Here is a 25,750-nt window from a genome sequence, read left to right as displayed (position 1 = left end):
TTGAGATTGCCTCCAATGATGACAAGCCTCGTTTTTCCAGTGAGGGAGATGCCGCCCCACACCATCACACTGCCTCCACCAAAAGGTGTTACTCTATCGGTGCAGCAATCAGCATAGCGTTCTCCGCGTCTTCTCCACACTTTGACCCTACGATCCAACTGCCGTAGGCAGAAGCTGGACTCATCATTGAACATAATAGGATTTTTTTTTAAGATTTGGCAAATCTTTCATGGCCGCAACCCACATACTCAGTGCTGCTGCTCATCCCACAAAAGCATGTTCCTTACACAGTCCCTCCAGGATTTCGCAGCCTTTTTTTGAGATTGTTGCGGCCCAAAATGCCTGATTTAGCGGGAGTGTTTGTAAAAATTGCGATAAAAGTTGCGATGTCTTTGTCTGTTTGTTGCAATGAAGTTGCGGGAGACAGTGAAAGTTGCAAAAAAGTTGCGATTTTTTTATTTTGTATAGTTCTTTCAAAATAAAAAGGAAACATGTTTTGGGGAGAATAAAACTATCCTGGGCTGAGTTTTCCTGGCTTGTTGATCTTTACATTGTTAGTTAATTTCCTAACCTGGCCTGGGACACACATTCATACGGTTTGATAAAGTACTGACTTTAACTTATCATTGCACTTACAATAACGAGCGCAGCTGTCCTCAATTTAGGTCATCGTGTGTGTCATCTCATCTCCTTTTTCTCCTGCATCCACCGTGTGTGTGCAAGCGTCAGTCGCGGGGGCTACTGAGCAATAGCCCCACCCGCTGCAGAGAGCCGACAGCCAGGATTGAAACGGCAGCAACTTCAGCGACTTTTAAATCGTTAGAGTCTACATTGATGTTAAAATGTATCGGGCGGTCTGAAATGTTTTGCACGGTCTTTCGCTGTACGTTTTGTTGGTAAATGAGTCACACACACGTCTCGTCTTCATATCAAAAACAAGGAAATGATCAACCCCGTTCTCACTCCCGCTTGGTCATTGGCACTCAGAGTGCACGTGGGACTGCTGTGATTGGTTGAAGTCGCGGGAAACTTCAGGTTATTGGTCAAATGTGCGGAAAAGTTGCGGTGATTGGTCAAAATTGCGAGTTGCACCAAATTCGCGGTGAATGGTTGAATTTGCGTGAATTGGTGCGATCGCGTCATTCCAAATTCCTGGAGGGACTGCTTACAAATGGGGCACAATTTGAAAGGGAACTAAACAGGCTTTCCAACGGTATAAGATTTATTGCCAAAAAGCATTGTTACCACAGAGAAATAATCTACCAAACACAAATGTCCTTACTTTTTGTGCTTTTTTTTATGTATATATATATATATATATATATATAAAACAATGGTTAAAACTTAAAAACTAAAACTAAGGCTATTACTCCAGATTAAAAGACAGATTGAAAAGATTGTTTTTTAATTGTCTACTGCAGCTAAGCTACTGCAAAATGTATGTAAACTAGTTGTTTAAAGGGGTGATAGAATGCAAAACAAATTTTACCTTGTCATAGTTGACTAACGACAGTTCGGTGGGTAAATAGGACATACATAGAAGCTCAAAATCCCATTGATACCCCTTTACTATGCAAATGTCACATTTTGAAACTGCCGCTGAAAACGGGCGAATCTGAACAAAGCTAAAAGTTGACGTAAGCATCTCAACTCCTAGTCTTTGTCACGCCCCAACATTTGCATAGGCTACACCACTGACCTGAGGTCAGCTTAGTCTTCTGACTCTAGCTAGGTCATGCAGATCTCCAGAGGTCCGCTATTTAATTACTAAATTCACTTAACTTCTGATATTTTTTTATGCTTGAAATCAACTATGTAGAGGTCAAATATGGGCCGTTTTACGAAAATTGCTGGCTAATTGCAAATTTTGTCCGATTGTGTGTCGCAGTTCAGCAGGAGCTCAGCAGGCTACGTGACAGCGGCCGGTGCTGCCTCGCCGCCCGGCGTGTCCTACTTCATAGACTCTGGCTCGCTGTGAGCTAGCTGGATCTCCGTCACGAAGGGAAGCCCGCGGCGCTCCATACCCGCGCAAAGTCACCGGTTCTGGGTTACTGGACTACAAAATGCCGAGGCCCTGATGGAGCTCCAGGGCCTGCAGCTAGCCGCGATCTTTACCCATAGGATTGAAGGGACAGTAGCAGCTAACGAAATCCCTAATGTTCACAAAAATGCATTAAATTGAAATTGGACACCATTGTTAGCTTTATAAGACCTTGGGGTAGATGTTATATAAGTGGCGTGACGAAATTCAAACTGAAAATATACTCTAATTATGCCGAAAGTGAAGCTAACTAGCCGCGATCTGTACACATAGGATTGAAGGGACAGTAGCAGCTAACGAAATCCCTAATGTTCACAAAAATGCATTAAATTGAAATCGGACACCATTGTTAGCTTTATAAGACCTTGGGGTAGATGTTATAGGGCGTGACGAAATTCAAACTGTAAATATACTCTAGTTATGCCGGCAGCTGGCAGCCAGCCAGCTCCACGGAGCCCCGGTAGTCCAGTAACCGAGAAACAGTGACTTTCACTGGGTATGGAGGTTGCCGTTTTTTCGTCAGACTGTGTGGAGCTCCTAAAGTCCGACACGTCTTACCAAATTTGCAATTAGCCATCAGTTTTCGTAAAACGGCCCATAATTGAGCTTTATATAGTTGATTTCTCGCATAAAGAAAGTCTCAGAAGTGAATTTAATATCGAAATAGCAGACAAACCCTGTATAACTTTGCAGTGTCTGAAATATGAGACCTGCTGTCTCGTCTCCAATGGATGTGTATGTGGTTCGCTCAAACCAATCAGCGCGCAGCTCATCTAAATATTCATGAGCATACCATATTTGGAAGAAAAGCTCGTTACAAATAGAGCAATATTCACAGGGTAGTTAAGGACCCATAAAATAGCATTCAAGCAATTTTCAGCCCAACCAATGTTACATACCCTATTAGGAGACCTTGTGAAATACCCTATATAATCATTCTATCACCCCTTTAATTACATGTAGTCCACTACTACCAAACACTTCATATTCATCAACTTTAAAAAAAACGTTAGTGGTGTTTTTAAACCGTTAGTGGTGCTTGAGAACACAAGCTATAAATAGCTTGTGTTCTCAAGCTGTAATTGCTTACGGCCATACCACCCTGAACACGCCCGATCTCGTCCGATCTCGGAAGCTAAGCAGGGTCGGGCCGGGTCAGTACTTGGATGGGAGACCGCCTGGGAATACCCGGTGCTGTAAGCTTTTTGTTCTCGTCTTTCATCAGCAGAGGGTGCTGAAAAGAGACTCAATATGTGGTTTACAAGCATGATACCAAATACTCTTTTGATTCATATTTTATGGCACAGTAGACAAATAATAGTCAGCAAATTATACTTATTTTATTGAAAACATAATTGAATTACTTGTCTTTGGTTGAATTTCTCAAGGAACTGTCAAAAACTGACAAATTATCATTTCCAAATAGACCACAAAGTGATCCTCTCAAAAAATTGTGTATATATATTTATATATATTGTATATATATATATATATATATATATATATATATATGGCTTTACAAGATGTGACACACATGGATGGAGACAAGAAAGACAAATGTTTAAATACATTTAATATGAAAATAACCAAACCTAACCATCCACCACCCTGTTACCAAACAAAACAGCAGAGAATTAAACAATCAATTTTACATAAATGAAGACAGAAATTTGCCTTTTGCGTTAGATTTATATTGAACCTTTCTCACAGTAGTAGTAGACAAAAGCAACACCACAATTCATCTTTCCAGACGACACCTTCACTTCAGTTTTTGTTCTTTAAAGTATCAGTCAAAAATAGGAAAAAGTATACTGTACATTGAAAAAAAAACAAAAAAACATGATTTTGTAAACATTAGTAATTGTTTAGGAGTGTTTGGTTTTAAAGAGACATTTGCATTAACAGAGGTAGGCCTATTGAGGTTTGAACTTGAGGGCGAACTCCTCCAGCGCAGCCAGAAGCTTCTCCTCCTCCTGGGGGGTGCACCTGGTGGAGGCCAGCGGCAGGTGTGTCGCCACCGCCTTGCGATCTAGAATTTTTTTTAGGAAAAACACATGAGCCAGCATTAGAGACGCTGAACCACAAACATGTTATGCAGAATGATAATATTCAGAGAGTTGATTGCGGAAATCAGGATCAATTTCAATTTAAAAGGTCTTGCGGTACCATAGAAACACCAATCACATCAATCACTAATCATAATTATGTCCCAGTCGCTCTCCTCCCTTTACAGGAAGCCTTCATTCGGTTCAGTGCTTTGATATCAGTTCCTATATAATGTTTTGTCTCCATCAGGATCTTTAGTTACTAGTTTTCAAATTAAGATTTCACACACAAAACATATGATCAGCTTATAAAATATGACAGAATATACATTTGTAAAAATGATATCTACCTCAACAACAATGCACATTACATAGTATATATCACAATATAAAAAAGTCATAGTATGTATGTCGAAAGAATTCATGGTACAGTATGTCGAAAAAAGTCATGGTACAGTATGTTGAATAAAGTGATAAAGTTATGGTATAGTATGTCGAAAAAAACGTCATGAAAAGGGCCAGCCTGGACTGGGTATCGAACCTGGGTCAGAGTCTGAAGTGACTACTTGTTGGTTGTTGAAAAAAATCCATTAAAAAGTTGTAGTATGCTATGTCGAAAAAAGTCAAAATATAGTATATCGAAAAAGTCATTAAATTGTTAAAAAGAATCATAATTACACAATATTCCATTAGCATTACTGATCAAATAATATAATATTTAATGGTGAAAGACTCGGGCCATTATAGAATAATATATTATTAATGATGGCTGGATTTTATTTAGAGGAGGTCCTGGTATTGTGAATGCTGGCTCACTGACAGCTTACTGGGCCACTTACTCAAACTAAGCCATTGTTAATGTTATCAAATACACCAGTGCTTTTCCTGCTGTGGCAAGTAGAAATGTCTGCTGTGAAAAAGGAGTATTGTGTTCTTTTACTTTTGATACTTTTAACTCGAAATACATCTTTACTTTTACTTAGGTAACATTTACAATCAGAATCAGAAAAGCTTTATTGCCAAGTACGTTTTTTTACACATACAAGGAATTTGTTTTGGTGTTGTAGGTGCATGTCACACATTCATGCAGGACTTTTACTTGTAAAGAAGTATTTATGCATTATTGTACCATGAAGTTATGGTTTGACTCTTGCTCTATTATCCAGATAAAACGTGATAGCAGAAAAAAATACCCTGGAAGAAGAGTCCGCTCGGCTGCTTTGTGGCGGCCGCAGACACAGCGAGCCACACCGAGGTGTCGGCCCCCATGGCCTCCGTCCTCAGTTTGGACTGCATCTTAGCGTGGAATGAAGGCATGGACGTCTGGACAGCTACAGAGACAAAGAAACTAAACTGCAAATCACAGAAGCAATGTTTTCTGATGCATGCCACGTGCTATTCATATGTATCTTTATCACAGTGTACAATAAAGTACACAGCATTGATTTTGTTTCACCGCATGTGCCAACTCTGATATTTAGAACATGTTCTATTGTTATTGATTATAATGTATTATTATTAAGGCCTATTCAGCTGTGTCTAGAAACCAGTACTTTAAAATGACCCCGGCCGAGTCAAAAAGAAAACTGTCCAAAGTGAAGTCTGTTCTGTATTCTGGAGGGAGATGTTTGATTTTTAAACATAATTTTTTTTAATATTGTGAGCACCATAAATAAGATTCCTTTGCTCTGCATTGAGTTGAGGTAGGAGGTGGACAGTTCAAAGATGGATATTCCAAAACCCTGACAAATTAAAACCACAACTTTAAATCTATTATCTATATATATATATTGTCTATTATCTCATTCTGCTTTCACTAGCAATAATCAATAAAATAATTGCTGGGAATTGGCCTCTTCAGTTTGTCAGATGATAAAATGCATCTGCCCTGATATTATAATCTACAGCTCTTCACATACATGCTGCTACAGTACAATGCTTCCCTGCCTCCTGGACTTGTGAGTATACTGGTTTATATTACAAGGTCATATTTAATGAAATGACACAGAAATAAAGAAATAGAATCTCTTTTCTTTTGTGTACCTGGTGTGTCTGCCCAGCCAGGGTGCATGGAGGAGAAGTGGATCTCTTTGTGCTGAGAAGCCCATCTGTCTGTCAGTATCACCTGCTGTCTCTGTCAAAATGACAACACAAAAACACTTCAGCAAACACGGATACATGCCACAATCATATTGTGTTGTTGCACATCAGTCTCCTTTACTTTGTTCTGAGCGTAGGCTGTGGTGCCATCAAATGTCCCCTTCTCAAACTGGAGGTCGTCCACGTTCAGCTTCTGTGTGAGCATGCCGCCTGATGACACCGTGACCTGAGAGGAGACAGTGCAAATGTTCATTTTTTACTTTTTAATAAAGCTTAAAATGTACAAGCAGTCTGCCTGTCTGTGACGAGGTCCGACAGTAAAAGCATCTTTCCAAAACGTATTTGTGCGTCTTTTGACGCAATGATTGCAATTCAACCCACCACTCTTGGGTCTTCAACCTTCTTCAGTGCAGATATCAATGCTGTGGTGAGGATGTATGTACCTGAAAATAAAGGTAAAAACAGAAGGTAGTTCAGAAACACTATCTGCTGAGAATCCAAACTCATTTAAAAAAATATATATTTTACATTTGAATTATTTTATCTTGTATTGCCTGGCTTAAACAATTATTTACTATATATATACACACATGTACATATTTACACACACACATATACATATATATATATATATATATATATATACACACACACACTGTACTTGTACATTGCTTTTGTTGTCAACAGTCACTGAGAAGTGGCTTTATTTTGTTAAATAGACAGGAAAGATTTTTGTAGGAAAATGTGTTCACACTCAGCAGAGTAAGTTATTGTCTGGTGCAGGGTATTAATTACATCAATATGTCTCTGGTTGTTGTAAAGATCCTATTTGCTCTTATTTTGGTACTTGCTTTCCTCACTTCCTTTTACCTCACTTCCTTTCCCGGCCTTTTATGCTGTCACTACCCGATGTGAGTCGAGTGCAGATGTGAGTTGCACATGCTCAGATTTAAACAGTATGTTTACAGCATAATGTGTCATACTGAAATTTGCGAAATCCATAAAATAATAAACTTTTCTCATTACAAACAGTAACAGAAGATGGAAATCATTTCAAAAACGTTTTAGCTATCTATGATTGTTTGATTGCTAACGTTAGCTCAAAACGCCATTCAAGTGACAGCCTTTGTTGTGTCTGACTGCTAACTTGTAGCCAGCAGTGAACGAACTTCGTTATGTAGGTCCATTTTTATTGTATTGACATTACAGAAGTCTCTCGTTAACAGGTTCTTGTAGGCTACTTGTCGCAAAGTGACGCATGCGCAACTCACAACTGCACTCAACTCACATCGGGTAATGACAATGCTTCTAACTGTCACCCCTAATTACCTGAATGAGTTCACCTGGTCACTCCTCATTTAGGACTGAACGCCCATGTGTGTTTTGTTGTACTCCTTATCATTTGCACCACCATTTTGAGTGGAAATAAACCTTTTGTTCAATGGATTGACGTTTCCTGGCTCTTGCAGTCTAACCGATGCCCCATGATGATAGCACATAAAAACAGGAACTGAACCCTCCTTAACACTGGTGCTGACTGAAATGTGTCGCTTAGTTTTGATTTTTTTTTTTTTTTTTTTAAAGTACCAAAAGTTGTCAGATTCGTAGTTTACCCTTTTCTATGATCAGATAGTTCATGATTTGAATCAAAATATTAATCGGTTGTTGTTTAAAAGATTTAAAACTTCGGCTTCCTTGGTCAAAACATGTTTACATTTCTTAAAGTAAGGTATCCAAAAAAAGTATTGTTTCGAAAATTGATACGCGAACTCAGGTATTGCACTGGAACTAGTATTTGAAAATACTTACCGAGTGTATTTGTGGCAAAGTTCTTCTCCAAACCTTCCTCAGTTAACTCTCTCTGATTGACCATACAGCCAGCATTGTTAATCTGGTTAACACAACAAGTGATTAGATTACGATAACAACCAGTGCGTGTATTACAGGTGAACCAACACTTATCTACATAACACCTACCAGTACATGTACGGTGTTGTTTTGTAAGAAGTTCTGGGCGAACTCCCATACTTGTTTCGCGCTGGACATGTCAACGATGTGGACGTGAACGTTCTGGGAATAAACAGGAAACATGAACACAAGAGACTGATATTTTACTTTCTGTTAAAAAAAACAAAAAAAAGTTTCAGAATATAAAAGAGGACATTTCCTTATGTGTTATTTACTTTACACTTGTACGACTTTGTTAAAAATGAAACAGGCTTTTGCTGGTGGTTGCTTCTAAAGGCCTTTTTATGGTTGTGCGTCGAATCGACGGCGTACCCCCGCAGACCCCTCTGCGTCTACGCCGTAGCCTGACGTGCACCTCTCGAAAAATTTAACTACACGTCGCAGCGACTCACGTCGCTCGGCCGTGGCTTGGTAGCGTTGCATTTCCCCTGACTAATTTCCTGGTTCTCCTTCTCCATAAACAGCATGAAATCAAGGAGAGGGTTAACTTTTCCTGCTACAGATTCAGAAAACACAGGGGAGACACTTTGTTTCTCTCACTATGACTCTAGAGTCGGTACTCGCTCCAAAGCTAATAGCCGTCACTCTCTCACTTCTCCCTCTATCACCCACTCCCCACACACACACACACGCCGGCTCGACGCACACACCAGCGCACAAGTATAAACATCAGGCCACTTACGTAGGCTACGGCGAAAGCTCTGCGTGGAGCCTCCGCAGAACTGTAAAACAAGCTTAAAGCTGATGATCTGAGAATGTAGGATAATTCTACTGTTGCATATGTCGTAATAGCAATTCATATATAATTTAATATATCTTCACCTGTTGCTATTTTCACACAGCACATTTAATCAAGACAGAGGGAGGTCTTGATCTGATTTGCTGAGGGATTCTGCTGACCAAAGTCAGTTAGGTGACTCATTTCACCACAGAAGGACCACATTTATCTCAGTGACCAAAAAAAAACTATAAACCGTGCCATCTGCAGACAAAGATATATATTTTAATAAAAAAATAAAAAAGATAAATGTTTGACAGGTATCCCTGAAGTAAGCTGAAAAATAACCTTGTCCTCTCCTGACTCACAGTGCTCTCTGCTGGACAAACAATGTAACGACACTTTTTTCAAAATTACCTCCAACACCATGTCAGTACTGCCATTTCTTGTTGCATATCTGCCAAAATATACTGTGTACTGCACAACTGTATCAGTTGCATATTTGTTCGTTGAGTTGTCTTGTTATGTAAGAATGAAAACTTTACAGAAATATTGATAAACACCATGCAATATGTGTTGGCTCTACCTACAACAGTAAACTCTTATATTCAGTTACAGGATTAGTATTGCGTAATGTGTTTTCGCATAAAATGAATTATTTTGAATAGTATCCGTTCAATGTCTTAAAATGTAAGCAGCCCTGTAAGCATAAATAAATAAATAAATAAATAAAAGGAAACGATTGTCTTTGAAAAAAGTGTCATTTATAATAACAGAGTTGTGCAGCATGATACGGATAAATTGCAGCGTTTGGTAAAGACAGCGAGCAAAATTATTGGATGTAGTCAGACGTCAGTCACTCAGCTATGGTCAGATCTTATTGTGAGTAAGGCTGAGCAGATACTTAAGGATCCCACCCACCCTTATATAGGAGGTTCCAACTCAGCAATTGTGGCAACAGTAGGCTGCTGCAAAGGTCAATTAAAACCAAAAGGTTTAGCGTGTCATTTGTCCCCTCTGCTATTAGACTTTTTAATGAAAGACACAGGACAAGATAATGAATTGTATTGTCCACTCTTGCAACACTGTGTTTTTCTTTTATTATTTTTAATTCATTTGGAATGTTGCCTTAGGCCTATGTGTTTCAAGCCTGCTACTGATTGATTGATTGACTGACTGAAGTGTAAGTGGGGGAAGGCTGTGAGTTGTGTTCATATCTTAACTATTAATTTCTAAGTTGTTTTGGACAAAAGCGTAAAATAAAAGCGCCACTTGAATGTACTGAAGTGTAATGTGTTACAGCTGTCCACGAGCAAAGAGATTCCTCAGTCGGTCAAGTTTATTTATAAAACCCAAAATCACACATTTGCCTCAGAGGGCTTTACAGTCGGAACATACGACACCCTATATCATTAAACCTTGATTTGGATAACAAAAATATCCCCTCCCTCCACTTGGACAGGCAGACATGCAACACATTTCTCACCTGATTTTTACTCCGTTCCACAATTTCATCTTTGGCTGCTTCTGCTCGCCCCTTGTTTCGACACACCATGTGAATAGTTCCCCCTGCAAACTCAAAAATAAACACATATCAGTGAACAAGCCAGCAGCAACTTCCATCACCTCTCCTTGTAATTACTGTCAGAAACAGGGCTGTACTGATTAGGTATACTGGTATAGGCTGTTGTTAGTGTTTTACAGGCAAATGACAAAAGCTGGTAGAAATAGTATGAAGACTAAAACAAGTGGAGACTATAGCACACAAAAAGTATAATTTAAATAAAAATGGTAATTTTAAAAATAAGGTAAAGACAAAAGCATACAATATCCATTACATTCTATAATCAAATACCAGGCTAGAAATGTAGGTTTTAAGATTTTGTTTAAATATATCACTTTTATACAATTCAATGGTTGCGACAGAGGATATCTCTAGTAACTAGAAGAACTGTTTTTTCTGTCATCTCTGTACTGTTTTCCACAAGCAGTGGGGAATAACTGACTTTTTTTTAACTGTTGACATTCAAACACTCACCTCTGTTGGCTATTTCCTGCGCTGTGGCTTTTCCTATCCCACTGTTGCAACCGGTTATCATGAAGGACCTTCCACTCAGGTTTACATCCAGGTCTGCTGGAGCAAAATGCTTCGCTGCAGCTTCATAGCCACTCCTGTTAGGAGGAGTACATTGAATACAATACACATGCACTGACATAAATATTATCACATGTTCTGATGTAATACTGGGGTTGAGACATTTAAACGTCTTCTGCTGGTCTGATGCCTGCAGTGAAGATCTGGTTTCATTAAAATGGGTGAAAGGAAATATGGATATGGGTAGTGCTGTTACAAATAATTAATCAAGTATTCATTGACAGAAACAAAATAGACAATATTTTTTTTCTAATTAAGAATTAAGTCATTGGATCAAGCAAAATTTACTTTACTTTATACTTCTACCCCGCTACATTTTGGAAGCCAATACATGTACATGTTACTCCACTCCATTTATTTGACAACATAAGTTACTTAGTTAGATTATACCAAAAAGAAATCCACTAATAAATTGTGATGTATTATTATAGATTAAGCGACCCATTTAGAAGTTGAAACTAGCTCCAGCTGCAACATAGTGATGATTGCAGATTAATGCATCAACAACAATTATAGTCCTGTAAAATATATTTATTCTGAAATGGGACATTCTGCATGAGTACTTTACTACTTTAGAATACGTTTTGAATACTTACTTGAAAGTAAGATTTTAAATGCAGGACCTTACGTGTAACGGAGTATTCTTACGATGTGGTAAGCCTACTTTTACTTAAGTAAAAGGTCTGAGTACTTCTTCCACCACTGACTATTTTTACATTTTATAGACTAGTTTAGATATAATGTGTAACATTAACCCCTGCTAGTTAACCAGTAACGTTAGGCCTATAATGTAACATACTACGCAGCCATACACTATCTGAATTTTATCACCAACAGAGCAACATTTTTTCAAACTTGAAAGTACTATCTAAAGGTACTTCTCAAGGTTCATAGTACGAGGATTAGGTAATGTTAAATGTTGCACAAATCATAAAAAATTAGAAGAGATTTGACTACCTCTCCACTTACTTTGTATACTCCTGGAGTCCTTTCACAAACCAAACGGCATTCCTGTAAATCGACATTTTTAACTGATGTGTCTCAGTTTGCGAACAAGAAGTGTTCAGTTGAAAGCGGCGGAGTGAATACTGTCCAATGTTGTTGTTTCATAAGAATGACTGGTAATGGTTATGTAGGATGGGCGGGGAGTCACTTTCGACCACCGGAAGCCAATTTTTTTTTTCCTGATTGACTCGTTGCCTTCTTTGCTTGGGTTGGTTAGGTTTTGGCAAGAGGAGTGGATTGATAAGGATTGAATGCCAGGATAAACCAATCAGGGGCAGAGTGAAGCAGAGTGGGGCGGGACATGCCTTCGCCTCGGAAAATAAGTACATTTTAAATAGCTTTCTAGTGCCCCTGGTGGATATGTACGTGTATTACTGTAATGACGGATAAATAGCGATACAGAAGGCGATCCTTTGAGTTATTTCAATAGGTCAATTTGCATTCACCATACTTGTCAGCTCTGTCTTCTGTCTAGAAGAATGAGCAGCACCCTCTGCTGATGAAAGACGAGAACAAAAAGCTTACAGCACCGGGTATTCCCAGGCGGTCTCCCATCCAAGTACTGACCCGGCCCGACCCTGCTTAGCTTCCGAGATCGGACGAGATCGGGCGTGTTCAGGGTGGTATGGCCGTAAACAACTATAGCAAATGAACAAAAACTATTTATAGGTGGCGAAACATTTCCACAAGCTATTTATGACTATTGTTATACAGCAGATCTCTAATGGTGACCTCGGTGATTCTGCGCATTTCCTTTAAAATACTAAGGCTGGCTAACGATATTATATATTTTTCTAATTGTCAACAAATCATATTGTAAGACTAAATCCAACAATTAATTGAACTGATCTTACTAACACGTATTATAATTGTAGCCAAAGCATAATTGGTTAGACGTCGACACCGAAAATACACGCCACACCCCGTTTAAAGTCTGTTGAATTATTCGTGAAAGTGATAGTGACACGTCTGTAAGTTGTAAAACACATGCTCGCTTTTACTAAACTAATAACGTAGTAATAACTAATAACGCTCATAAAGTATTAAAAAACACCTATGAATCCAGTTATAAACATCACTTAGCAGTAATCAAACAGCCTACTAGCTCTCATTTAAACACAGTTGTCAGGATGGCCGAGCGGTCTAAGGCGCCAGACTCAAGGTGACAAACCTTCCTAAAGTATGGGACTTCTGGTCTCCGAATGGAGGCGTGGGTTCGAATCCCACTTCTGACAATACTTTTTTTTTTTTTTTTTTTTTTCGGGCACATTGAATCACAGTGGTTTAGATGTAATTAAATAGTATTTCATTTTTATTGCAGTGACAACGAGAAACAGTAAGCTAAAGAATCCTTACATGTCACACTTAAAACAAATCTCTACAAGCTAATCTTAATGAATCCAAATAAATGAATAAAGTATGTATTAATGTAAAACATGTATAACCGTAAGAAGAAGTCAATTGTATTTTAAATACATTTTTATATATAATAATTAGGCTAGTTCTTTTGCATAATAACAATAACAAGCACAATGTTAAATATGATAAAACAAGCAGAATCAGAATCAGCTTTAATGGCAAAGTAAGTGTGAACATAAACGGCTTTTTGTTGCTCTCAATGTACACACAAATAGACATAAAGCAAAAACAAGAACAACAATGCTGAATAGGTAAACATAAACATTTGACTATTATGCTATAGATATGTAAAAACATGCAAATACACATATGCATTCTAAGGATTACAAGCATACAAGCTCTGAGGATTGTAAACAGTAAGACAATTAGGGTTTACATGTTTAAATGATGGGTTTAACACTATAAAATATCGAATTTACTTGAAAGGCTTTGACTGTTAAAGGGTAAACTGTTTTTGTGTCTAAGTGACTGATGGGAACAACGTTTGAAATTGCGTTCGCTAAACCCACCAGACTCCATGTAAATAAACAGTAATTGTAGCATTGTAAAATACACTTTATTCAAAGTCGACAGAAACTAAATAAAACTATGAAAAGCCGTTTTAGGTCGTCTTTCCACTTTTCCAACCATCATAACTCTAGTTTTGGTTGAAATAAACACATAGTTTACCGATTTACATGTGAAAATATGTTGGCTCTATACACGCTAAAAGTATTGCTTTTTTAAATGGAGTCTGGTGGGTTTAGGCTAGCGACTTCAGAGCTGTTTCTGGTTAAACAGAAAGGTCTCAAATAGGTTTTAAAGGTATATCTCTGAAGGGATCCTTTCCATAATGTTGTCAGACACTTAGAATATTAATTTGAGCCTGTCATTGGCAAAACGAGCACTTCTGTGAAGGTAAATACAAAGCTAGACAATGGACCTTTTTCACAGCAGACATTTTGACTTGTCATAGCAGGAAAAGCACAGCTGAAATTGATAACCTTAAAGGACAATTCCGGCGCAAAACGAACCTAGGGGTTATTAACAGATGTGTACCCACTCTGTCGCTCTCTAGGACATGTTTTCATGCTAATCGAATGTGTTTGTAGCTTGAAATACACTAGCGCGGACCGCTGATTAGCTTACAACGCTAGTATTCGGGGCACAGGGAAAGTAAAAACAAATCGCTATTTATACCACTAAAAAGGCTCAAAATATCACCACACTTCAACGGTAGCATAATGAGGGTCCCTAAATGTTAACCGAAGCATTCTGAGAACTCTGTAAGTGTACAGACAGTTTCAAGCTACAAACACATTCGATTAGCATGAAAACATGTCCCAGAGAGCGACAGAGTGGGTACACATCTGTTAATAACCCCTAGGTTCGTTTTAACGATGGTTCAATCCATCAAGTGTCCCAGTGAGCTATTTCAGTGAGTCAGCATGCACAATACCAGGGCCTCTCCTAAGTGGAATGCAGTCATCATTAATGGTTTTGAATACACCTGTGCTTTTCCTACTATGACATGTCAACATGTCTGCCGTCAAAAAGGTCTCTTGCCCTATTACATTGTAGCTTGTTTTGCCGCAGACTGCAGTGTTCTTGTAGCCTATAGAAATAAAGACGAACTCTATCGGCAGCAAATGTAATTTGCAGCCAGGGGGTCTAGCAACTCTCCGTTGGCTTGCGACCTAGAAAAGCCAAACTCTAGACCAATCACATCGTGTATAGAGTCGGTGGGCGGGCTTAACATAACGACGGCAGAGTTACGACGGTTCTGCGTAAATTCCCTACTACTTGAAAACAAAGACGATGGCTGCTGCTGCTGGTGAACAGTGGTCTTTCGAATTGGCTTTGGCCGCGACTCTGGAGACTTAGAGTTAAGCTTTTCTTTGTCAGGCTAGCGTTCTTGCTCAATACTGGACCAATGTCAAAGATTGTTATTGTTATATACACAAAAACATAGGAAAATAGGGTCCAGGTTGATAAAAACTGTAGTTATCCTTACCCTAACTGTAGCTAATTCTCACGTTTGCCAAGGAATAAACAAATCTTTTTAAACTGACCTGAATTATTGATAATGTACTATAAATTACATATAAGTTACAAAAACGTAACCTACATACATTGAGAACGATGAAGTTAGATAAACTATAGTCTATCCTTGACGTTCCACTTCCGGGATTGCTCCGTTGCCTCCGGCAACAGCTCAATGAACTACATATCTCGTCTTGTGCAATTCACGTCACTAATTACGTCTTATACTTCAACAGTTTAAAGTTTTTGACTTTGTTGACTTGCAAAACTATCTTTTAAACTGACTAACATCCATGGCTCAATTCAAACGGGATCAAAACATTATTTGTCTTTCCCCGTTCACTATGGTTCATATTTTTCCAAATTAAGGCATGGATGTATTAAGATTATAATAATTAAGGTCCCATGCGGTCCACCGGAAGGGGAGGGACTTTGCCTCTCAGGCCATGCCTATTTGGCACTTTAGTGATACTGTATATACAGTAGGCTATAAATGTAGCCTACATGAACTCATAAACTACAGTATGCTGTTCATGGTAAAGCAAGTCAGCCAGTCAACGTTGTGGCTCACTGATGTTATATCATTTTTCGACAAAACTGGAGGTCTAAATTATAGCAGTGGATCATCAAAGTATGGATACACAGACAATAAATATATTTTTTCTTTTTAGAAAATAGTCTGGACTGGACACAACTGGCCTGAACATGCCCGATCACGGAAGCTAAGCAGGGTTGGTCCTGGTCGCAAATTTACGAATCCCACTATGGCCACGCCAAGACCCGCTCTACGAAGTAGCTCGATTGGTTGGGTTTAGGCATTTGACCTCAAGTGGTTAAGGTTAGCCGATTGGTCAGAGGACGGGACCTGTACAAATGGGGTTACGTTACCTTGCGTAAGCATGGACGCCTGGCCAATAAATGCTATTGAAGGGCAGAGACAGAGGTGTCAAGGAAACAGCATGGAGGATGCAACTTTTTTGTAACATCTTTGTTTAGAACAAAATTAAGCAATGAATTCAGAGTCCCTATTTAAAAATCCCCAGCCGTTTAGAGTAGGCTATTCAAGCTGAAACATATTTTTGTAGTAACTGTTGACTTAGTCTCTTTTTAAACACAGACAAAAACTTCTTTTTTTATAGTGTATTCAACCCATGGACGTAATGTAAGAACGATTCAACCTCATTCGAAATCTGTGGCCCTCTGCACACCACACTGAAGCTTGTGCATTTCAGTTTTCGTTGACGAATCGAAAACAATAAAGTACATGAAAAATATTTATATGCTATAATTAAAAAAAAAAGAAAAGAAAAAAAAGAAACGGAGCATAGGGGTAGGGCTATAAAATAATAATAAATAAAATAAATTCAGACATAAGTGCATAGTTTCTGGCTTGGGGTTAGAGTTATTATTAGGGTTCTGTAGTGCATTTCACACTAGGGGAGAGTTTATATTTATGTGTATATTATTTTTTTATGATGATAACATTTTTAACCAAGAATTCAATATTGTTGTTCTTCAAGATTATTCCTAACTGAATAGTTTTGAAATAAATCTATATTTTGGAGGATGCAAATTAACAGAAGACGAAAATGTACTTAAATCTAAAAAATAAAAAAATGTATAAATGTAATGAATAAATAAACATGTAAATAGATAAAGGTATCAATAAATATAGCAATAAATAAATACAGACCAAAATAAATAAAATACATAAATGCTGAAATACAGAAGTTTTTTAGTAACTACAATATGACCTTGAATCACTGTGCAAAGATAAATAGTTAAACTACCAGCAAGCTACTGCAAAATGTAAATGGGTGGTTGATGTGACATAGCCTTTTTGTGGTCCTGAGTGTCAAACATAAGTAAAGAAATGTCTAATCTGCAAATAAATGTGTTTATATTGTTCAGAAAAAGCTGTTTTATATTAACATATAGACCATTCATGCCAGTCATATTCTTGTTTTTCACAATTTTCAGCCAAACCAGGAAAAGCTCATATGGCATGACTGTCCCAAGCCCATTCATAAAGTTTGATTTTGAATAAAACCAATACAATTAATTTATTTTCCCCTTATTTAAGTACAAATGAATACCACAGATGTCTACTTGTAAGTCTGCTGTTTTAAAAGTCCAGGCATAATATTTTGAACCAGCCCTGAACAAAAAGATTTTGTCCCAAAATCAATATCATATGGTGTGACCCTAAATACTGTTTTTTAAATGGGCAATTGTCTGGAGACCTTTGGGGATAAGGGGTCCTTCTTCAGTCAGAAAGTATTATAACATCTCAGAAGGACATTGAATGTTTTCCAGATGAGTTATCTCTCATATTTCTTTCAATAAATCAAGTATTTCCAGCACTCCTACTTCAGTACCCCTTTTCACTGTCTTTTGGTGTGACCCATTTTACAGGAAAATGTCAAAAGTAAATTACTTTTTTGTCAATATTACCTTTAAATCTATGTTACCATGCTGCAGTGAGGATATCATTTTGGTGCTAGCATGTAGCCACAAGATTCATAGTATCACGTACACAGAATGATGGACCCACAATACACAACTCAGGTACGTCAAAAGCAAAAGTTTATTTTGCAAGCAAATAAACTTACAACAGTGTCCAAATCGGCAGGCAAAGGATAATCCAAAAATACAGGTAATGGTCAAAATCAAGGGACACAACATGAATTCAGAACAACAGGACACAGTGAAACAGACGATCTGGCGGTAGGGGTAAGGAGTAGACTGAACTTAAATACACAAGACAGGGGAAATAATGAGACACAGGTGCAACACATTAGGGCGGGGACAGGTAATCACAAAGGTGGGAAAATATACAACCGGAAGAAAAACAAGACAACACTAAGGGGAACAGAATACTATCAAAATAAAACAGGAAATGGAAAAAACAACCAGAAATTGTGAATATAACTCAAAACAGTAGCTTGACACAGGGACTGGACGTGACACATGGTTCTGCTAAGTGCATGAAACTTCATATGGTGTGTGACCCCATATCATATTGTGGACCGGGTTTTCTCGTCACACCATATGATTTGTTTGTCACACTATATGATATAAACTGCATTTTCTTACATAAATAGGCCTACGTTTTTTCATAGCCTACATATCTTTAACTAATAGTTAAGTGTAATATATATTTTGAAATATTTAACATTTTTTATTTAAGATAGTACACCTAATACATGTATGGTGAATCACACACACACACACACACACACACACACACACACACACACACACACACACACACACACACACACACACACACACACATAAAACACAGAGCTCACGCCCACACACACACTCACTCAATCACACTTCAGCATTGGATGCAAACGCTACATATTTGACATTCTAAATATCCATAGTAGTCTGAGAAAATAAATCCTGGTGTTAAAGACAACAGTAATATTAATGTTGTCTTTAACACTATACGTAATTTCAACAATTTAACCTGGTTATAATGCAGGATATGTTTTTAAATATCTGAATACATTGTTTAATTTTTCTTTTAACAGATATGAAGAGAATTAACTACAAACTACAAACATTCTGATTGAATTCCACCATCGAGAAGAGAAAAAACTCAGGGAACCCAAGTGCTATACAATATTTGGTGGCATTCTGTTTTACACAGTTGTGATTTTTAACAGTGAACCTTTACGTGATATATCTGTCTTAAACTGTCTTTTGTTGTTTGTGAAATACATATAATACACATTTTTGCATTAACAGATTGTTATGTGGTGTGGTACAAAATGCAAGGAGAATGGACTAAACATAAGGAAAGAGGATGTTTGATTAATTCTACGAGAACTCCAAGGGGTGTTGAACGGGAAATTCTAAAATACTTAACGTGAAAAAGCTTAACGTGGTTTAATGTAGGCCTACCTAAACAACGATCAATGATCCCCAAATCTATCTGTCATATTGCTCCTCATAACCACTGAAAACTGTCAAAAAAAATCTAACCAAAAGTCCAATTATTATGGTTATCTGACATTAAGCGTTTCTGCTTCACATTTCACACTTCAGCAGGGCAGCAGATCGGCTGTGGGTTGACTCTCCACGGTTCTCATGGGCTTTATAAGTTTTAGAATGTCCCTGTTGAACTCAGAGTGAGGATACGGCTCCGTCGCCGAAACTCTGCTAAAGGGCTTAATAATTATATTTGGCATTTAGACTCTTATGACAAGCCTTTTGGCATCTATATAAACTCATACAATCTCATCCTTTCTAACCAGAGTTCTTTGCTGCAGTGCTGCTGACTGTAGCACTGGCACTGTTCATAACAGCACGAAATGGGTTTCAAAGTGGCGCACATGAAAACAAATCGAAAGTTTAGTTGTGCTCACGTGAAACTTTCATGAAAGTTTCGTGTGAGCACATGAAACTAAACTTTAGATTTTTTTTTGTTCATGTCCCCTTAGGGCTCCGTAGTAAACAATTCTAACCGATTTACACAAACTATTTATACAGGTGTTTGGTGTTTTTTTGCCCCCAAAGTCGCCTTCCAGGCAGCGCGGCAATGGTTATGTTTAGGGTTAAGGTTAGGGTTAGCTGCCTGGAAGGCGACGTTGGATGCAAAAAACACCATCGAGCATTTATAGATGCTTGTCTACATGTTGTTCTCATAGACTGTTAGCCTACAGTCTATGGTTGTTATTCATGTGTGAGGATTTACCCTTTCTATTAGCCTATCTTTAAAAGATAAAGGTGGCTCTATAGCAGTAGGCCTAGTGTAGTTTATGTGATACACAGGTATACTCCAGGATTTCCATATAGGCTACCCACTTAAAAATGCCCAATGACACGCAACAACATACTTTCCATTATATTTTTTTTATATATTTTGAATTGTCATCTGTTATTGTCTTCTTCACATATGCTAAATACAGGTATTTCCACCGTAAATTGGTGCATAAAAGTGTATCCGAATACAGGAAATGATGTCGTTGATGCTCAAAACTTCCTTGGGGGAGGACACCCAGGGGCTCCCCCCCTCAAAAAAAGGCAGATTCTGGCCGATATATATATATATACAGTATAGTATAGGCTACCCACTACAATACACTAGACTACACCACTGCTCTATAGCATATCTCAACAACTCCGAAAAAAAGAGAAAACAAACCAACAATGAATAGGACTAGGCCTACTCATGAACCAGATGTGAAAATACTACACTTCCCACAACCAAACTTGACTCCCACGTGCACCTATACAGCATTTGGAGTTAATTAACCAGATTTAACGGCGCAGGTGTGAGACGGTTTAGAGTTCCCATTCGTTATCTTTGGTCTCGTGTGGTGACAGTGGGGTATCGATCGCTATCATGATTTCCGCTTTGATGATTTGGGTTTGTATCTATCTAACGCTAGCCCAGCTCAACAACGCAGGAAGTCACCGAGACGCACACGGAAAGTTGGCCGGCCAGGACGAGCTTTCTGACGGCAACGAGCAGCAGTTTGAGGCGGGTCCAGAAGACCGAAGTGCCCCAGCGCCGGTTTGGCGTTTCCTCCAAGGTAAAAACATTTTTATACAGTCTATGACTAAAAAACAACTGTTTATTCAAAAGTTACAACCAAACATGCTGGCAAAAATAATATAGCTAAGCCTTAAAACTACACGGCAGAATACAATAACAATGTAGCCAATTTAACAGTGATCTTAATCCTCCTTTCTTTTTTTTATTCTTTCGCCCATCATGATGTTTCATGCTTCTTTCATCATGCTTCTTGAGATGTTTGTTAATTATCAGTGGATACACTTCATAACATTTTTCTTTACAGTGGTCCGAGGCTTAAGCATAGTTGACATTTTGGTTAAATAACTTTGCTTTCTTAGATTGGATAACACTGGTATCTGTACACTAAATATGAAGCTATTGCTAGCAGATGGCTAGCTTAGCACAAAGACCATAGACCTCAACAGTGCCGCCGACTCCGGAAGTAAAAATCCCATTATTTTCTCCATAAGGATTTAGAATATCAGTCATAATGTCTCTACCATCCGAGGTAGACTGACCCCGAGCTACGTGGTTGTGAAACTAAGGTTTCTGCTCCTGTAGAAGCTAGAAGTCCATATAAAATCAACCTTTTAAGAAAAACATGTTTTATCAGCGCTTCGATTTATCCGCAAAGCGTAACAGTAACCTCTCTGATTGGTCCAACTCGCTGTTACTATAGAAATGTTTACCGTACCCGCGAAACCGCAAACCGCTAGAGTGGACTTCTACTATTGAAGTCTATCGTAGTCTCTGTACATGGTCTTGTACCTTTTTTTTTTTTTGCTGTTTTCAAAATGTTGTTTTTTTGCCGAATCGATAGTGTTATGCTCACTATTCATGTCGTAGCTGGTTGGCTTATGTATGTACCATTTTATCCCTGGCTTTTCCTATTTAAAAAAAAATAAATAATAATAATTCATTTCAGGCAGAGGAAAAAGTCCAGGAATATCAGAGTTCAACCAGCCACAGTTCCGCTGCAGTAATGGAACACTTACCCTGCGCTTTTCACCCACCCGATACACCAATCTGCATCTGGAAGGTGCGTTTCGTTCGTCCACCTACAGTGTTTTTGCCTTTTTTTTTTAGAAAAGGCAATGCCAGCTGTTGTCAGAAGCCTAATGTTTCTCCAAATCTTTTTCCACAGATGGGACACCGTTGTTGTCGCTGCCTGACAAGTGTTACGGTTCCATTCATATTTATAGGTGGTATCTGCTGGTAAAGCTTCCCTATACTGGCTGCTACACGGCAACACAGGTAACATGTTTATTTCTTTGCCCAAACGGAGTACTGTGGCTGACAATTCAAGGGTTCTTGTCTTTGCAGAGTACTGTGCTGATTTTTGCCACGCAAATGCCAGTTTGTTAGCTTTGAGGCTACACTGGTGTCTGATTTTTCTTAATTTAACTTTATTGGTTAAACTTCACCTGTAATGGCCTCACAGACACTGAAGCATAATGCAAATGTATAATAACTTATCCTTGTATGCTAATTCAGCTGAGCAGTAATATTTGACTGAGTTTATTTTATTGAATATTATTTTAACTCCTGCTCATTGTAGTCTGGATAGCTTTAAGAAAGAGGTGGGTTTGGCCTTTTAAAGAGAGCTTTTCCTCTTCATTCTGGATATATGTAGTTTAAAAATTTCCCTTTTTCAATATACTAATATTCAGCTCTAAATTAATCTGCTGATTGTATCTTAGGAGATCCGATGCACAAAGTGGGGCAATTATTTGAGGATTGTTTCTGAAATTGCATGACAATCTATTTTTTTTAAACTTTTTTTTATATTTCCCTCGTGGATTAGCAACCTTTCTGCCATATGTCAATGTGCTATAAATGGTCAATACTTTTTTATTTTGATTGACCAAATAATTCTGACTAAAATGCTTTGACAATGCCTACAATATCTTTTTTTTTTCCTCAGACTGAAGAGGGCAAATACCCATTGAAACTGCATTATTTTGACAATCGGCTGCAGAAGAACATGATAGGCATGGCCGTCTGTGAGAATTCAGGAATGTCCCCACTGGTGACTTGTGGAACAACAAGTATCACTGTGAAGCTGCCTCGTGAAACAAAACTAAAGAAGGTTAAAGAGCTTGGTAAGAAATGGGTATTTTGTTGCAACATTGAGGTCATCTTGGAAACCAGGGGAGCATGTGTGGAAATCAATACTTTGGTTAAAATTGTATTGCTTGCAAGCTTTTATAGCTTGAGCAATTATGGTCAATTTATGTTTCCAAGCCTCTTAATTTGTGCACACTTGCAAAGTAAATCTGACATTGTTTTCTGCAGATTATTTCGTTTATGAAGCATACTCGGTGAGGCAACGGAATACCCCCAATGCTTTGTTTGTCAAAATATCAAAGTTACCAGACAAGGTAAATTGAGTGCAAAGCATATTATCACATTGTTCAATGCTATTTAGAGTGAAAACTAACATTTAGATCTTTGCAGGATTCTGGATTTGAACTGGTTTATTTTGATTCTACTGGGAAACTGTGCACAAAGCTGGCAATTTGTTACCAAAAAAAGTTGAGGCATCGTGTCAATAGAGCGCTAAAGGAACCAGATTTTTTCGAACGGTGGGACTCTGAAGATACTCCTGTTGAACCGCTAAAGGAACCAGATTTTTTCGACCGGTGGGACTCTGAAGATACTCCTGTTGAACCGCTAAAGGAACCAGATTTTTTCGACCGGTGGGACTCTGAAGATACTCCTGTTGAACCGCTAAAGGAACCAGATTTTTTCGAACAGTGGGACTTTGAAGATACTCCTGTTGAACCATTTGATCCGGCGCACTCGATGCACGACTCTGACTCGATGCACGACACAGAATGGATACAATCGATGGAAACGACAACTAAAGTGCATAACTCAAAAACTGTTACAGAAGATGATGGGCCAGAATTGTTTGAATTGTGGGGAATTAAAGACATTCCTGACGAGGCATATGATGGATTCGATGTGGCGATTACTACCCCGACCGCCCCCACGATCACAACCACCAACTCAACCAAGACCACAGTTGCCTCCACCACTAGTTGTCCATAGTGTGCGGCACACTATGAATGATAGTGATATGATGAATGGAAGACGAGTGTTTTATTGAATGAATGAATAAAATATTGAATGCCAAACTAATTTTTAAGTGACTTATTTACTATTAACTTTTTTTTCACAAATTCACTTCACAAATTGGGTTTAAATTGCCTTTTTAAAAATGGCACTTCAAATGTATAGCACAGGTAGTTTTCGCTCTTGATCACTCATATCTTTGGGAGACATCAAATGTTTTGCTCTGGGCACTTTCTGCAATACACCTTTTTCCATTGGTAGAAAAAATGGGAGCATGTAAAGTCTTGGGGTTGAATTCCTGAACTTACTACCCCAAACTTGTCGTTGTGGCTAGCTAACAATCTTTGTTGCATCAAACTGTAAAACTAAGGGTTATCGTTTGTCGTGTGATCAGGAACAAACGAGTTAAGCTTTAGGGTAGGGGCTTGATCCTTGCACTGTGGCCTCTCAGCCCATGGTGATGTACAACTCTTTACGGAGGACAGTGACACCTGTGGTCCAGCAGCTTCTAAAGCATTGCAGTGTTTTTGTTTTCAGACCTTGGCAAAGGGCCCACAGTTGCCAGTACTTGCAAGCAATTGTTTTCAATCATGATCTTTGGACCTGAAGTTGCTTTGTGGTGTCCCCATGTGACATTCCTGTGTGTGTAAATCAATTATGCACTCTCAAAACCATACTGAAGTTTGGACTTTCCTATTGTGATTTTTGTAAGTCTATGTGCAGTTAAATGGATGCACAAGTTACCAGATGTTGTAGTAGTGATCACTGGTAGGAAGTTAAGAAGCATTCTCAGTTTTCTTTCTATGCCCCCCCCAATATTAATTATGTAAAATACTGTCAGATGCTGAAGTAGTTTGTCAGTCAAGTTTGAAATCTTTTCAGAGGACTTTATTTAGAAAATGGTTGGTACTTATACTGATGTCCCCACAATGTCCAAAGGAGGTCAGGTAGACACAACACCGCAATGTTTACTAGTTTTTTGTTTTTTAAACTATGTAATAAGAGCACAACATAGAAAGCACAAATTCAAAACGGTGATTACATTTGAAGAGATCTGTTCTCATGCTGCCGAGTCCACCTTAAAACAACTAGATGCAGTTACTGTGTCCTGCGCTTCATTACAGGAAATAAATATTGTACTCAATGTGTACTATATTAAAGTACACTGGTCCTCTCTAACAATAAGAATAGAGCTACAGTTTTTTTTTTTTTTTTTTCTCTTCAGAAATGTCTCCTAAAGCTGCCTCAGTACATGACATCACTTCTCAAATTGAATCAGACCAGACCCCAGGGGGCTGAGTCTTGATACCCCACCAGTAAATAATGAACATTGGAAGACTTCCTTCCAGAACGTTGCATCAAATCATAAATAAACTTCAAAGGACAATAACACTTGAATGTGTGTGATTGTTTCTGATGCTGCTTGTAGGTGCTTGTGTAACTGGATGTGCATTGTTTATTTATTCTGCTCTACTACTTCTGACTTCTTGAATAAATAAAGGTTATAGTAATTCAAAAAAATCATAAAACCACATATTGGGTCTCTTTTAGCTTTGGGGCAACAGTATTTTAATAAGACATTTTTTTTGTACATTTATTTTAATGTTGCTGATCAAATGTGCTTTACATTAAGTTTGTTCACTATTAATTTATGCAAGCATGTATT

The 25,750-nt window shown here is 38.2% G+C and overlaps 1 protein-coding gene and 3 non-coding genes across 4 annotated transcripts; 2 read left to right on the top strand and 2 right to left on the bottom strand.

Annotated features, from left to right (window-relative positions):
* The first annotated feature begins 3,125 nt into the window (after nucleotides 1-3,125).
* LOC144526083 (5S ribosomal RNA) lies at nucleotides 3,126-3,244 on the top strand. Its single transcript, XR_013502731.1, has one exon. It is a non-coding gene; the product is annotated as a 5S ribosomal RNA (ribosomal RNA).
* A 353-nt stretch (nucleotides 3,245-3,597) lies between these two features.
* On the bottom strand, nucleotides 3,598-12,170 carry dhrs12 (dehydrogenase/reductase (SDR family) member 12). The gene is made up of 10 exons (XM_078262398.1): nucleotides 11,997-12,170; nucleotides 10,911-11,044; nucleotides 10,359-10,441; nucleotides 8,164-8,256; nucleotides 7,996-8,077; nucleotides 6,568-6,629; nucleotides 6,308-6,412; nucleotides 6,130-6,220; nucleotides 5,280-5,417; nucleotides 3,598-4,070 (listed from the first exon to the last, which is right to left on the bottom strand). Exons 1-10 carry the CDS (start codon nucleotides 12,050-12,052, stop codon nucleotides 3,955-3,957), a joined length of 960 nt encoding a protein of 319 aa, XP_078118524.1. The 5' UTR covers nucleotides 12,053-12,170; the 3' UTR covers nucleotides 3,598-3,954.
* Nucleotides 12,171-12,550: 380 nt separating this feature from the next.
* LOC144526088 (5S ribosomal RNA) lies at nucleotides 12,551-12,669 on the bottom strand. The gene has a single exon (XR_013502735.1). It is a non-coding gene; the product is annotated as a 5S ribosomal RNA (ribosomal RNA).
* A 487-nt stretch (nucleotides 12,670-13,156) lies between these two features.
* On the top strand, nucleotides 13,157-13,267 carry trnal-caa (transfer RNA leucine (anticodon CAA)). The gene is made up of 2 exons: nucleotides 13,157-13,194; nucleotides 13,222-13,267. It is a non-coding gene; the product is annotated as a tRNA-Leu (tRNA).
* Nucleotides 13,268-25,750: the final 12,483 nt, after the last annotated feature.

This window comes from Sander vitreus, chromosome 11 (assembly GCF_031162955.1).
Source record: "Sander vitreus isolate 19-12246 chromosome 11, sanVit1, whole genome shotgun sequence".
Classification (NCBI taxonomy): Eukaryota; Metazoa; Chordata; class Actinopteri; order Perciformes; family Percidae; genus Sander; species Sander vitreus.
Note: the sequence above shows the minus strand (reverse complement) of the source record. Positions and strands in the feature narration are given on the sequence as shown.

Excerpts from the sequence above, each read along its gene's own strand:
- dhrs12 (XM_078262398.1), bottom strand. The coding sequence starts at position 12,052 with ATGTCGATTTACAGGAATGCCGTTTGGTTTGTGAAAGGACTCCAGGAG. Across the intron at positions 8,257-10,358 it reads TGGAACGGAGTAAAAATCAG|AACGTTCACGTCCACATCGT; the intron begins GTGAGAAATGTG and ends GTTTATTCCCAG. Across the intron at positions 6,221-6,307 it reads CAGCCTACGCTCAGAACAAA|AGACAGCAGGTGATACTGAC; the intron begins GTAAAGGAGACT and ends TCATTTTGACAG.